At 46.3% G+C, this 13,331-nt stretch overlaps 1 protein-coding gene and 1 long non-coding RNA gene across 6 annotated transcripts in view; one reads left to right on the top strand and one right to left on the bottom strand.

Annotated features, from left to right (window-relative positions):
* zranb3 (zinc finger, RAN-binding domain containing 3) overlaps positions 1–8,484 on the bottom strand; it is an 83,448-nt gene extending 74,964 nt beyond the window's left edge. For 2 of the 4 annotated variants that reach the window (XM_031852117.1, XM_031852120.1), the window contains exons 1-4: positions 7,933–8,483; positions 6,611–6,784; positions 2,226–2,244; positions 1,788–1,966 (exon numbers count right to left, since the gene is read on the bottom strand). In XM_031852117.1, coding sequence (XP_031707977.1) covers positions 1,788–1,966; positions 2,226–2,244; positions 6,611–6,756 — 344 coding nt within the window. In that variant the 5' untranslated portion in view covers positions 6,757–6,784; positions 7,933–8,483. Of the gene's footprint in view, positions 1–1,787; positions 1,967–2,225; positions 2,245–6,610; positions 6,785–7,932 lie in introns of all 4 variants that reach the window. The other 2 variants (XM_031852119.1, XM_031852121.1) reach the window with 2 other exon arrangements.
* The window catches only part of LOC116386120 (uncharacterized), a 13,401-nt gene continuing 8,318 nt past the window's right edge, over positions 8,249–13,331 (top strand). Inside the window, exon 1 of one of the 2 annotated variants that reach the window (XR_004212943.1) lies at positions 8,249–8,383. This is a non-coding gene — a long non-coding RNA (uncharacterized LOC116386120). The other variant, XR_004212942.1, reaches the window with a different exon arrangement.

Genomic DNA, 13,331 nt, shown 5'->3' with positions numbered 1-13,331 from the left:
GAGTCAGTGCTTCAAGAACCACTACGCACAGACGTATGCAAGACATGGGTTTCAGCTGTCGCATTCCTTGTGTCAAGCCACTCTTGAACAACAGACAGCGTCAGAAGCGTCTCGCCTGGGCTAAAGACAAAAAGGACTGGACTGCTGCTGAGTGGTCCAAAGTTATGTTCTCTGATGAAAGTAAATTTTGCATTTCCTTTGGAAATCAGGGTCCCAGAGTCTGGAGGAAGAGAGGAGAGACACACAATCCACGTTGCTTGAGGTCCAGTGTAAAGTTTCCACAGTCAGTTATGGTTTGGGGTGCCATGTCATCTGCTGGTGTTGGTCCACTGTGTTTTCTGAGGTCCAAGGTCAACGCAGCCGTATACCAGGAAGTTTTAGAGCACTTCATGCTTCCTGCTGCTGACCAACTTTATGGAGATGCAGATTTCATTTTCCAACAGGACTTGGCACCTGCACACAGTGCCAAAGCAACCAGTACCTGGTTTAAGGACCATGGTATCTCTGTTCTTAATTGGCCAGCAAACTCGCCTGACCTTAACCCCATAGAAAATCTATGGGGTATTGTGAAGAGGATGATGTGAAATGCCAGACCCAACAATGCAGAAGAGCTGAAGGCCACTATCAGAGCAACCTGGGCTCTCATAACACCTGAGCAGTGCCACAGACTGATCGACTCCATGCCACGCCGCATTGCTGCAGTAATTCAGGCAAAAGGAGCCCCAACTAAGTATTGAGTGCTGTACATGCTCATACTTTTCATGTTCATACTTTTCAGTTGGCCAAGATTTCTAAAAATCCTTTCTTTGTATTGGTCTTAAGTAATATTCTAATTTTCTGAGATACTGAATTTGGGATTTTCCTTAGTTGTCAGTTATAATCATCAAAATTAAAAGAAATAAACATTTGAAATATATCAGTCTGTGTGTAATGAATGAATATAATAGACAAGTTTCACTTTTTGAACGGAATTAGTGAAATAAATCAACTTTTTGATGATATTCTAATTATATGACCAGCACCTGTATTCTATATATTCGTCCCACTGCTTTGAGAGTATTACCATCGCTTGGCGTATGTGTCGGAACCGAAGGGACACCGCTGCATCTTCCACTTAAGTTCAAATAGGGGCTGTGACCTCTCACTTACATAATCCTGCGTATGATGAACATAATCCACGGGATTATGTGCTCTGCTTAGAGATATTCTGGGCACAAGACTGTGGGGCATAAACGTGCAAAGTGGGTCCCTATCTGCTCGATATCATGAAGGGTTTTGACCAGAATTACTTCAAATGTATAGTTGATACATTGGTACTTTTGTAAGTAAATAAAATGCTAAATATTTACTAGTTTCAGCTTCTCAAATGTGAATATTCTCGAATATTGAAGAGCCGGATATTTCTCTCAGGAGATGGTGGAGACCAAAAAGAGCGCTAACACAAGAGAATGTTGGACTTGCACTCATCAGGTGGCCAGAAGCACGGGTCCAAATGAATGCATACGTCGCCTCATATCCGCCAAATGTGTAACCAAACAAATGTTTGCTAACGAGTTTGTCAGACGTGTGACACATGTGCCTTGGCAATAATATGTCAGTATTGTGTTTACAGCTTGTTTCCGCTGCCCACAAGGGGCCAAAAAAAATGCGTTAACGCAGCTGTAAGTACACGTTACTACATGCATGTAGTGGCATGTTGTTGGTTGAAGGTATGAAGGTGGAGTGTGAGTGTGTGTGTGTGTGTGTGTGTGTGTGTGTGTGGGGGGGGGGGGGGGTTGACGACCTACATTGTGTCGCTCTTGTTCTCCACCAGGTTGATGTCTCCAGGCTGCAGCTCGGGGATCCACCGCTCCAGCTCCTCTATCCAGGGATACTTCAGGGATGAGGGCACCACCACCAGGAGGGGCCACTCCTGGCGGAAGGCGTACGCCACGGCGATGGCCTGCACCGTCTTCCCAAGACCCATCTGGGCCGACCAAAACCGGGGAGAGAAAAACAAGTTAATTGCACGACGCCAACTCTGCGGCAAATTGCATACGACGGCCGAGCTGATGCGAGGCCCGAGAGTAATAAGGTCTCAGAATGATTCTGGTGTCAAAAGCGATTAGGCACGTGGGAGCACTGCACGGGGATGACAAATTAATTTGGAAAGCGTGCAGTGAAGTCCCAGCCTCATTTTTTTTTTGTAGTTGTTGTTCCTGGGAAAAGCATTGTGGTGTGCTTACCTCATCAGCAATCATACATCTGCAAGACAGAAGCAAAGAGAGAAAATCGGTCATCAGGTTGCTATAAAGAGACATCTATTGCTTACATGTAAAAAAACAACAGCATGAGGGCTTTGCTCAAAGGCACTACAGCATCATTCGTTTGGAGAGGGTATTTGTCGGTGACCTCGTCCAGACATTACCTGACTTAAAGTCTTCCATTAATGAGTAAAAAAAAAAAAATCAAGGACCTATTTATGTAGATTTGAATGAAAGTTTACTTCAGCAATTCAACACTTCAGCAAAAATTCAGCCTACAACACGACTATTTTAGAATTGATCGACGTCCGACATCCTGTTCTTTTTTTTGTAAATCCGGTCTTGCTGTGTGAGCAGTTTCACGGTCCAACATCCCAAACGGCTAATGTCAAAATACCCGTTATAAAAATGCAGTGAGGGAGTGAGTGTTAATATCATAGGAGAAGCATTTCAGCACATGGTGTGGCTGCTGTAGCCTTGACAGCATCTTACATCAGTGAATGAACAATGACGACGTGTTTGAGGACTATTTGGCCTAAATCCATCTTCTATTTCACATGGTTAAGACTAACAGAACCTTAAACTTGGATAAAAGCGACAGCTCACCTGTGTCTGATATGTCTCTTTCTTGGCCAACCACACAAGCTAGTCCCCCCCCCCACACACACACACACACACACACCTCCCCCTTCACATTTATGATAAAGGGAACAATGAAAGCGCGACACATTCCTTGGCTGAAGTTGTCCCCCTGCTGTGCAGGAAGTACAGATAGATCAACCTCTGGTTCTCTCTGCCCGGTGGATTCGTGGGGGCCTTTTGTCACAACCTTGAGTATTCATAAACGCTTCCAACACCATGTCGGGAGCAAACGCCACGATGGCTCTGAATACCTCAGACACGCTCTCTCATTATTCTCCCCCCCCCCCCATCTCCGCCCCATTTCTCTCTTTCAGCTGAGGAACATGATTAATGTGCACCTTGCCACTGGTGGTTTTTCTAATTGCCAGCACACTGGCCCAGTCAGCGCAATGCGCGCACACACACACACACACACACACACACACAGAAAACAGTATGTGTGTGAAAAATGCACACAAAAGACTTTTGAAAAAAAAAAAAGAAAAATGAAAAGAAGCCAAGATACACACACACACACACACACACACACACACACACACACACGTAAACACACTCACACACACACAGACACACACACTGGAGGCAGTGCGGCTGGGGCAGGTGCTTGCCATTTCCCAACACATTAATCATCCTCCTTTAAATAACCTGAGTGTCGTCTTGACGGTTTGAGACCGCGAGGATGCTGCGGCGCCGTTGCCTGACGACGGCACGGCCCCGTCTTTCTAATGTTATCTCTGAAACCCACAAGCCCCAAAGTGTCAGGAAACGGTACCCCCCCCCACCCCACGCTACGATGACTTGCTGGGCCTGCCGGCTGTCTAACCCCAATCTCCCGGCCCAGTACGTGCAGCGGTCAGTGTGGGACCGCAGCACAAAAGGCTGACTGGAAGTTGTTTTTTTTTTACAGCATGGCACGCTCGGTTCAAAGTGCACTGTGGCGGTATATTGTAAATGAACTTCAAACCGAAGCAGCCTTTTGTCTCTCACATATTTATGGATGTGCTTAAAAAAAATGACCCCTTTAATAAGAAATTATTTCCACTTATTTGTTCAGGCAGACTGACTGATTCAACGACATGGAATAAACTGTTAAAAGGCCCTAAAAAAGCGACCAAATGTAGAACCGTTGGACCCTGTGAATAAGCCCAATTGTACTCCCCAGTGTTGTAACAGCATAGCACTGCGCTGCTGAATCGCCCAAATCATTTTCTGGTATAACTCTGTGTACAGTACTCTATATTATGACAAATACTCATGGGCGTGAGAACACGCAGAGAACAAATCTCTGGAAAAGGACTTCTCTCAGGTGTTTGGCCATCGCAGGGAGAGAGGACACAGACTTCATATCGATCTCCTCTCACGTCAGCAGAGCGGGCCTTATTCAATAAAAGCACGGGCAGTCGCTTGCAATAACATTCCGGACAAATCAGAGCAGGGCGGACACCAGCTGCAGTCGACACCTTCATGGAAGTGACCAAAAGGCCTGAAATGGATGTACTTTTACTCCAAATTGATGTTTTCTTCGATTTTTTGCCGTACGGTGCTGCATTCCACAGATGCACCCTGGGTAAATGGATGTTTTCGGATAGCTGAATACATGCAGATGTCAGCGGTCTGACGGCACACTTCTGCCCAACTTTCCAAACAATACAATCAACCACATCTCAAGGGTTTTTATTGCCACTCTGTGCCACAACTCTCCCCGCATTATCCCTCATCTAACTCCATAAAGCTCACTCGTCCTCCTACACAGACCGGCGCGGCGCGCTCCATAAGTATTTGAATTGCGACGGCGTCTGATGTGATTTTTTTGGGGTTCGGCGCTCTTGGTATGAAAAGACACAACGACTATGAGATTTTTTTTTTGATAAGGGAAAAAAAATCCTCCCACGGATCCTCCCACGCTGTTAGATATCCGACATCAATCTATGATGTTCGTTGCATTTCAGGAGTTATTCATTATAATGAAGCCGTTTATGTCATTTTTTTGTCTGTCAGCCTGCCTTCGACTAGTTCCTCCTCAGGTAGTGGTATCCTACATCTCTGCAGCCGCATTGCACTCTGGTCCATTCAGGCTAATGCAGGTAGAGTTTCTGCCTCTTCTGCAATGAGTCTCTGTTTAGTATCGGTGAAAGTAAAAAAAGGCACTGCCGCTTTAATTTGAGGCTCTTTTCAAGGATATTGAGTGATCAAATAAAGAACAGCAGGGTGCCACAAATACATAGAAAGATCAAGATTACTGTCAATAAAATGAAAATTTTTAGCTTGTAATCTTCTTTACCGTCTGTGTGTTTGTTAGTGTCGTACTGCAGGCTTAAAACGCTGCACTCCAACTTCCTAGTCACTGTATCTTCTCACACTAAACTTAAAATGGAAGAAGTATCTGGCAGTATGTATATTTATATACATCTTATATATGTATGTATATATGCCCTTCGATCTTCTCGACAACTGTTCATCCAATTAACTATTAGTTGTGTGTTATGTATACACTGTGTAGTGTATTGAGGGGGAACCCCTATTAACTGTTACACCGTCGAAAGGCATGCTGGGTACCGCTCGCTTGGCGTCGCTCCCTACAATATTAACTGTTAAACAACCAAATGGCTTGTTGGGTTCAGCTCGCTTTGCGCGGTACGCAACAATATTAACTGTTACAACGTTGAAAAGCATGCTGGGTACAGTTCGCTCTCCATCGCGCACTACCATATTAACGGTTACACCGCTGAACGGCATGCTGGGTACAGCTCACTTTGCCCTTATTGTAGAAAATGTGACATGGTCAGTGAGAGCAAAACAAAGTTCATGGTAAATACTGGCTCGGGCAACAAATCGACTGTTGGCTAAACCCCTCCCCTAAACAGCGATTGCCCAATCAGAGCTTAGTAACAGTAGCTACGGGTAGAATGTAAACAAACTAACTTGCATCGTGTGCTCATTCTGCCTCCAGGCTCCCTCTCTACCGAGAACGTCTGGTGCTAATGCCACTTCTGCTCCTCTCCAGGGAGAAGCATTGCTGCTCCCTGTCACATACTGGTGCCAATTGACCGAGGTGGCTGTCCACACGGTGCGCCAAGAGCCAATTGACTTCTGACCCACCCGTGTAACAAAGCAGCGCCTCCCAGTGTTCTCCGGATCAATAACGGGCGCTCCGCATCGCGGCGCTCAGATTGGCTCCCCCTGTGCTGACCTTCACCGAGAGCACATCGACTGGTCGTAGGCAGGGGGGGGGGGGGGATGGGCAAGACCTCTTCAGTTCCTGCAGCTAATGCTCAACAATTACGGACTTAAAGGAAACTTAAGACTCCTACATTCTTGACTATTTACTTGCATTGTGGGCCATCATACTGTTTTTGGAGCTGCGCTGGAAATGACAGTTTCCTGATTGCACTAGAGGTTGGGGCTGGACTGCCTGTTTGGAAGCTCCATTAGGCAAATGCTCCATCTAAACATACCACCCTATTAGACTAAATCACACACTGGTGCAGCACAAGAGAGGAAAATGTGTGACAGATTATGTTGAAGTTTTGCTGTATTTTCCTCCTCAGGAAGTGAAACATCAAAACATATCAGCACCCGACATTTTCTCAACACCATGCCTCTTCCTTGTCATGTTATTACTGATTTGACAAGCTGACCTTTCATTTTAAAACTACCTTTAAAAAATGAGAACCTACGCTACTTGGCTTCCGAACAATGAGGCCTTGACGTGACCGAGTGCTCACCGTCCGTTCCTGGATAGAGCAAACTCCACTCCCTCCCTTTGGAAAGGCATCAGGCGCCGCAGGAGCTTGCGAGGAAGGCCCGACAGTTGCTGTGACCATCTTGTGTCACAGCAAGAGCTCTGTAGGTCATTATCGTCCATCTCCATTCGCACGGTCTCATCCGTTTCCTGGACCCTGGTTTGAAGCAGGAGGGGAAAAAACATTGGTAAACTAAGTTGTACAAATGAATGTAGAGCATCTATTAGACATTAAAGAACCCTTTTGTTTGCCGTATTTGTGGTTGATTTAAACATGTTTTATAAAAATGGTAATAAGCATTCCTCTGCTGCCAACCAGCACTGACAGGAATGCCATTTTTAGAAGCTGGGTGACGCAGTGCGGTGGACAAAGACGGTCCCAGATGGTAAAAGTCCCCCGTCTCAGCAGCCCCCGGTTACAACAGCATCTTTTTAGTGTTTCCTCACTTTAGCTGGCGCTGGCTGTCCTGGTCTGTCCAGGCTGACGTTTCTGCTTTTGTTATTTAGTTACAGATATTGGTGAGCGTACACCGACAACCACACGAATCTTGTGTCTGAAATAGTAACAACTCCCCAGCAACAACAGCATTCGGATAGAAGTCAGAGAAACAAGCTGTGGCTACAGTAAATGAAAAAAGTTCTATGTTTAGTGTATTACACACTTAATATACCTCAAAATAATAAGAATACATTTATAATTCCATGTAATTGCAAAAACCACAAATTATATTTAATACTTAATTTTCAACCAAAACCACCTTATACCTTTATATTTAAACTTAAATAAATCAGCGATGTATTAGAAGACCTGAAGAACAAGTTGCCAGTTTAGGGGAAAACAACTACTTAATACTCAATTAAGTATGCAAAAGAACAAATTCGGAGTTATAACCACCTAAAGACGTCAGGTTGTAGGGCATGGCACTGGAGCTATCAACTCAAACCGGAAGTAAACAAACGTGCCTATAGAAATAAAAGCACTACTTGTACTTAAACCCACAGATTTATTATTTTATATACCGGATACGCATTCATGTTGTATTTGACTCTCGTAGCTAGCTACCATGTGAGATGAAAATACGTAGATGTTTAAAGAGGAGGAAACTAGCAAGCTAACATAAATGCTCTGATTTTACGTAATGTGTGCTATAGCTACATGTCACGTGCTGCTCTAAGCAGAGCCGGACAGCCACATGCAGCATGCATCGTGACTCAGGAGCAGTACTCGGTCACTTAACGTACACGTAAAAGTATTGTGCTAGTAAAGCTATATATCTTTTGTTGGTGTATGCGTGATTTGCCTACCCGGTGAGACGGTGCAGAGATGCTCAGCAATATAGTTAATGAAACAGCGGACTGAACTGAATCACGAAAAAAAGTTTCACGGGAAATGTAAGGTTCACTCGGTTTAAATCACCGGGGCAGCACGCAGTCAGTCAACGCTGAGTAGTCAATGCAACTTCCTTGCACTTTACGAACTAATGTTATCACAAATCACATAAAACAATAAAAGGCGTCAATGTTAAATGATATATGCAAAAAATGACGACATTGTCAAACAAACCGCGAGCATGCGTGCTGCCACAACACCAGCAACGACGAGACGTGACATATTTCCAACACCCTACGTATCGGACGTGAGGATCTGACGCACTCTGCCAGCCTGCTCGACTCCTCCGTGTCTCCTTCACTCCGCCACAAACACTAGCTACTTCACCCTTGGTTGACGGCTGTGCACCGATTGTAAAGCAAAGCGGTAAGGCAACATTAGATATCTGCAGTATCTTGTCTTGTCTAACCGGGTTGTTGTAATCATGTAACACGAGCTCGTTAGCAGTAAACATCTCTCGTGCTACTGCGGGACAGCGCAGGTCGCCCCGGTGTTTGGCCGTTTTTAAGCGTAATGGTCGTTAGCTTAGCACAAGACACGACACAACGCCAAATGTGGCTCACAATGTTGCCTTTTGCTCTTCGGCTAAACGCACACACCTCGCAATGAAACGCCGTCTCCAAATTGTAAGCGACCGTCCTTAAATTCGGCGTTCGTCCGAAAAAAAAGCAAATGGCAGCAGTTGAATGATAAAGCGTAATTAATTCAATAACTTTCAGGCCTGGTACGAGTGTTTCTCTGCTGCTAATATGCGGCAACGAGCAGTGTGCACTCACGGTTAGCCATTTCAATACATTGAGCTTTCAATGTATTGAAGCTGTTACGCTGCTTGTGCAAATGTCTTATCGGCCGAATTTTAGTTACATGTATCAATTATTGGATTGAAACGTCAAATGTTGTCCGGGGTTTGTGGTTTCGACGATACCGAGGAAACAATAAAAATGGCCAAATTTGTAATTGAGTCTGGTGCCACGAGCTCGCAGTGTAATAGCGAGCGGACAAAATCGCTATAAACGATTAATCAAATGCATTTCCTTTCCATTGATTCTCCACACCTTATTTCTGATATAAAGCCAAACATAATGGGGTCTTTATGGCAGATACGTGCTTGTCAATGATACATTTTAATGGTCGATGGAAGACTACATAGAGAAACAAGTCGCACGCTAATTAATCAAGCCCACGTATTAATAAATGGCATATGACGTTAAGTGCTAAGTAGTTTACCAAATAAGGACAAAAGGGGGTTAATGTTGTATTTCTGCAGTGACATAAAATGTATCTATCACTAAAATAGGCTTGTCGCATGAAACTTAATTGTAAATATGAGTTTTAAAAAATGAATGATGTAGTGCAGCTTTGCACATAATCAACCACAAACAGATTTGCTGGTTTTAATATGAATAAAATAAAAATAATGCCTTTTTATATAGTAGCATCTTAACATTGACATATACAGTAGTTTAGCACTTCTCCATTAGAGATTATAAAGGTGGACATTGAAAGCTGATTTGAAGTAGATTTATGTACGTGAAGGCACCATAAATCATACATCTAATAACTCATTTTTGATACACGTGTATACTAAGTGACCCACACCGGCTGTGATTCCGATGCACAGACCCCGTCTATCATCTGTAGGCTTGATAAGAGACAGCACCGAGAGCTTACAGGTTGCCACCACTGATGGTATCGTTTTCATGAAGGTACCAGCGGAGCCTGGTGGGTGGAGAGTGGATGCTGGCTCAGTCCCTCCGGCTGCTGTTCTGCAGAGTGGAGATGATATGTTAATCTTTGCCGGGGCTGGCGGACTCCGCCGCTGCACATGCCGCAGTTGTGTGTTGTGACCATCATTTTGTGTCTGCTAATGTGGAAGTTCCTCCGTGTTTGAGGGATGTGGTGATGCAGATAAATGTGTTTTTTTTTTTTTTTGTCACAGAAAAAGTGCACTAAATCTTCGCTCTAATTCTCATGTGATTGTCTGCCCTCGGTGTCGCACCCCTCCCGAGGCTCAAAATAAACGCTAATAATTGTTTGCCATAACAGTTTTCACCTCGCCGCTACTCTGTTGACCGTTCATTATGCAGGTTAGGGCGCATTTGGAGCTGATGACATTATCAGATATTGAAGGGGGGGTTGAGGATGCTGTGTAATAGCTTTCGCCGAAGATGTGGGCCCCAACGGCTAAATAATTCATCGCCTCCCAGGGAGGAGTGGGGGGGGATCTCTCCCGCTCCCATAATATTTGGTCCGGGCCATTAAATAATTCATCCGCCTATCCGTAAATTGTTTGTCCAATCGGTGACCTTTTTCACAAGATCAAGGGGGAAGCACAATAAATAAATTCATCAGAGGCCCCGGCGTAACGAACGGGACAATTACGAGACAGAGAATCGGGAGTCGCGAAACGGTGCTGGTTGCTAAGTGACAGCGGGAGCTTTTTTTTTTTTTTTTACGCCCACCGTGTTCGCTGTTAACGTCTTGAGTGACTGAAAGGACAGAAAAAACAATCACGATATGGCGATCTAGACTTGGGGACACAGGACCTGCTTGCGAAGCCCTGCGTCTTTGACAGCCTGTCAGTCACTTAGCGATGGAAGAGCGTCGATTATCTCCAGAGTGTGTCTTTGTTGCGTGTACAGACCGAATTCTTGGTCTTTAGTGACATAAACAAGCCAAGTGACTTCTGGTGGGGGCTTGATCCGATTCACCCCCCCACCCCACCGTTAAATCGTCTAAAGGCAGATTTAGGTGAAATGGAGGTGGAGCAGTTTTGATCGTGCGCAAGCAGCTGCTCTCCTCCCTCACTGCAGTCAGCGCATTGTTCTCGAGCTGCTCCACGGAAAAAGCTTGTGTGAGATTTGCCGAAAGCCGAGTGTCTTTATTGCAGTGTTTTACTCGTCTTGTTTGGGTAATGAGTGGGTGTTTCAGGTGGTGTCTCTCTCTCTCTCTCTCTGAGTCTCTGGGATTAGCTGTAGCCTTGTGTGTGTGTGTGAGGAGCAGGGTGCCAGCTTTAATGGGAAGGTGGCCCAGTAAACAGCTCGGCCTCTCAGTGCCCAGCGCCTCCCCATCGACTCTCCACCTGGTCTTTGAGCACCTAGCTGGCCGCGGACCCCATCCTCCTCCCCCGTTTGTCTTTTTTTCCTCCCTCTTACCGCTCTACCTCCCACCCTCCCCGTTTTTGCTCATCTTCCTCTCGTTCTCCTTCCATCCGTCCCATGTCCCTGTCTGCCCTTTCCTCCTCCCGCCCCCGCCTCCATCCTAAAGCAGAGTGGCTAATGAAGAGCCCCATTTAGCCGGTGACTTTGGTTCAGTCGGCGCTGCGTAGCGCCGGCCGGCCTCGGGCCGCCGTGACTGGCTGTTGAGGCTCTGACATCACACGGGGGCCAGCTGTTGATTTGGCGCTGTCTCCAAGGCTGGCTGGCTTGATGGGTTGTGGCAGGTAGACTTGTTCTCTCTCTCTCTCTCTCTCTCTCTCTCTCTCTCTCTCTCTCTCTCTGACACCCACTCGCCCTCTCCCTTTTTACACTCCCCTCTCCCCGTGTTCCGCTCTCACTCAGTCGAGCGGGCAAACAGGAGGCAGCAGGCAGCTGCCGAGGAGCGAGCTGGGAGGCGACTCCAGCCTCCTCTCCAGCAAATAGTGCCTCCTGTACAATGGAAACTAAACGATTGAGTAGCAGAAGGGATGGAGGGCAGAGCTGCCGGGGCAGGTAGGTCCTGCAGCTTCCAACCTCATGTGCTTTTTATTTGTTTGTTCTGATTTCATCTTCATATTTATTGTTTAGTTCTGCTTTTTCAACATTGTCTTTGTCGTATTGATTTTTCTGCCTGAGGTGAGCGCTTGTTATATTCTTGTTAATCCATTAGAAAATCCTTTTCTGCTCCTTATGTACCATCGCATGGCAGCGAGTGTTCGGCCGTGAGATCCAGCGCGCTGTCGGGGGCCGTGCGTCGGCTTCGCCGAGCCAGAGCTCCCCAAATCCCCTCGCCCCGGCTTGCCAACGCTGCCTCTGCTTTTCATTAGAGGAGGATAATTAACCGAGATCAGCCAATAAGAGGCTTCGCTTCCGCATTGTTCTCCAGCCAAGCTCGTCTCTCCCCCCCCCCCCCCCCTCGCTCGCTCTCTCTCTCTCTCTCTCTTGCTCCCCTGTTTGTTCTGCAGGTGTTGACTGCAAATGGACTTTTAATGAGTCTGGCAGACTTTTGCTTTTTGAGTTATTTTCCTCTCATAGGGCTCCATAGATTAAAACTGCTAGACTTGCATGTTAGTTTTTCGGTGTTTATTGTTCCACCCCTAATTGCCTCGATTGATATTCCCTGGAAGCTCTCCTGTGGGAAAGGTAATGGATTACCTTCGCGCTCTGCTGTGGATCTAATTTATTAATGCCAGCTGACGGCGCCTCTTGCCTCCCCGCCGCCTCATGCGACCCGGAGGCAGAGCGAGAGGCGCAATTAGAGGCTCATTTATGCCTGTTTATGTTTTTTTCGGCTAATTCAGTCTGTGCCATTAGAGGCAGTTCCTTAAAAACCGACGCTCGCCTCGGTTGCCCCGGAAATCAAGGCAAGCGGCGTGTGAAAGCGATATAATTTCATAAGCTTTTACACTAATCGTTTTTTCAGGTCCAATTACACAGCTCCCCTGTCAGCGCTCGCCTCGCTTCGCAATTAGCAGGAATGGCTCGAAAAAATGGGAGATTAGTCACTCAGTTTAGCAAAACGCCGAAATCAATTCCATCCCAGCGTCACGAGTGCAAACCGGCATCAGCGAGCTAATTAGCTGTTTATTTGATGTCTGATTTGTATCAGTTTGCGTCCTGCGCTCCGTCGATTCCACTCCAAATCCGCCTCCTCGTCGTCGGTGTGTTTTTGGGAGTCGGCAATTAATTGCGTCGCCGTAAAAAAAAAAAGAAGCGTGAGTGGTATTTGTTTCCTCCCGAATCTGGAGCAGGTGAGGGGACACCGAGCTGCAGCCCCCCCCCCCCCCCCTTCAGCCACGGCATCACCTTTTGTATTCGAGTCGCTGCTTTTGTTCCCCCCGATGCTCGGGATGTATTCTACATCTCTGCAGACAATATCACAGCTGTTTGAGGCTCTGCTTTCCCTATTTTTTATGTGCTGCTCGCAGTAACGACAAAAAAAAGCTCATCGACGGCAATAAAGCGTGATTCTTTTTTATTTTTTCAAGGTGCACGTGCAGCGAGCCACTTCTCGCTTAGAAATCAACGGCGGATTTGCATCCTGATCCTTTAGAGGCTCTCGAAAGGTGACTGCCCCCCCCCCCCCCCCCCCCCCCCCCCCCCCCCCCCCCCTCCCC

The sequence above is a fragment of the Anarrhichthys ocellatus genome, unplaced genomic scaffold, assembly GCF_004355925.1.
Source record: "Anarrhichthys ocellatus isolate YVR2014 unplaced genomic scaffold, GSC_Weel_1.0 scaffold12, whole genome shotgun sequence".
In the NCBI taxonomy this organism is placed as follows: domain Eukaryota; kingdom Metazoa; phylum Chordata; class Actinopteri; order Perciformes; family Anarhichadidae; genus Anarrhichthys; species Anarrhichthys ocellatus.
The sequence above is the reverse complement of the archived record's forward strand: the minus strand, read 5'-3'. Positions and strand labels throughout refer to the sequence as shown.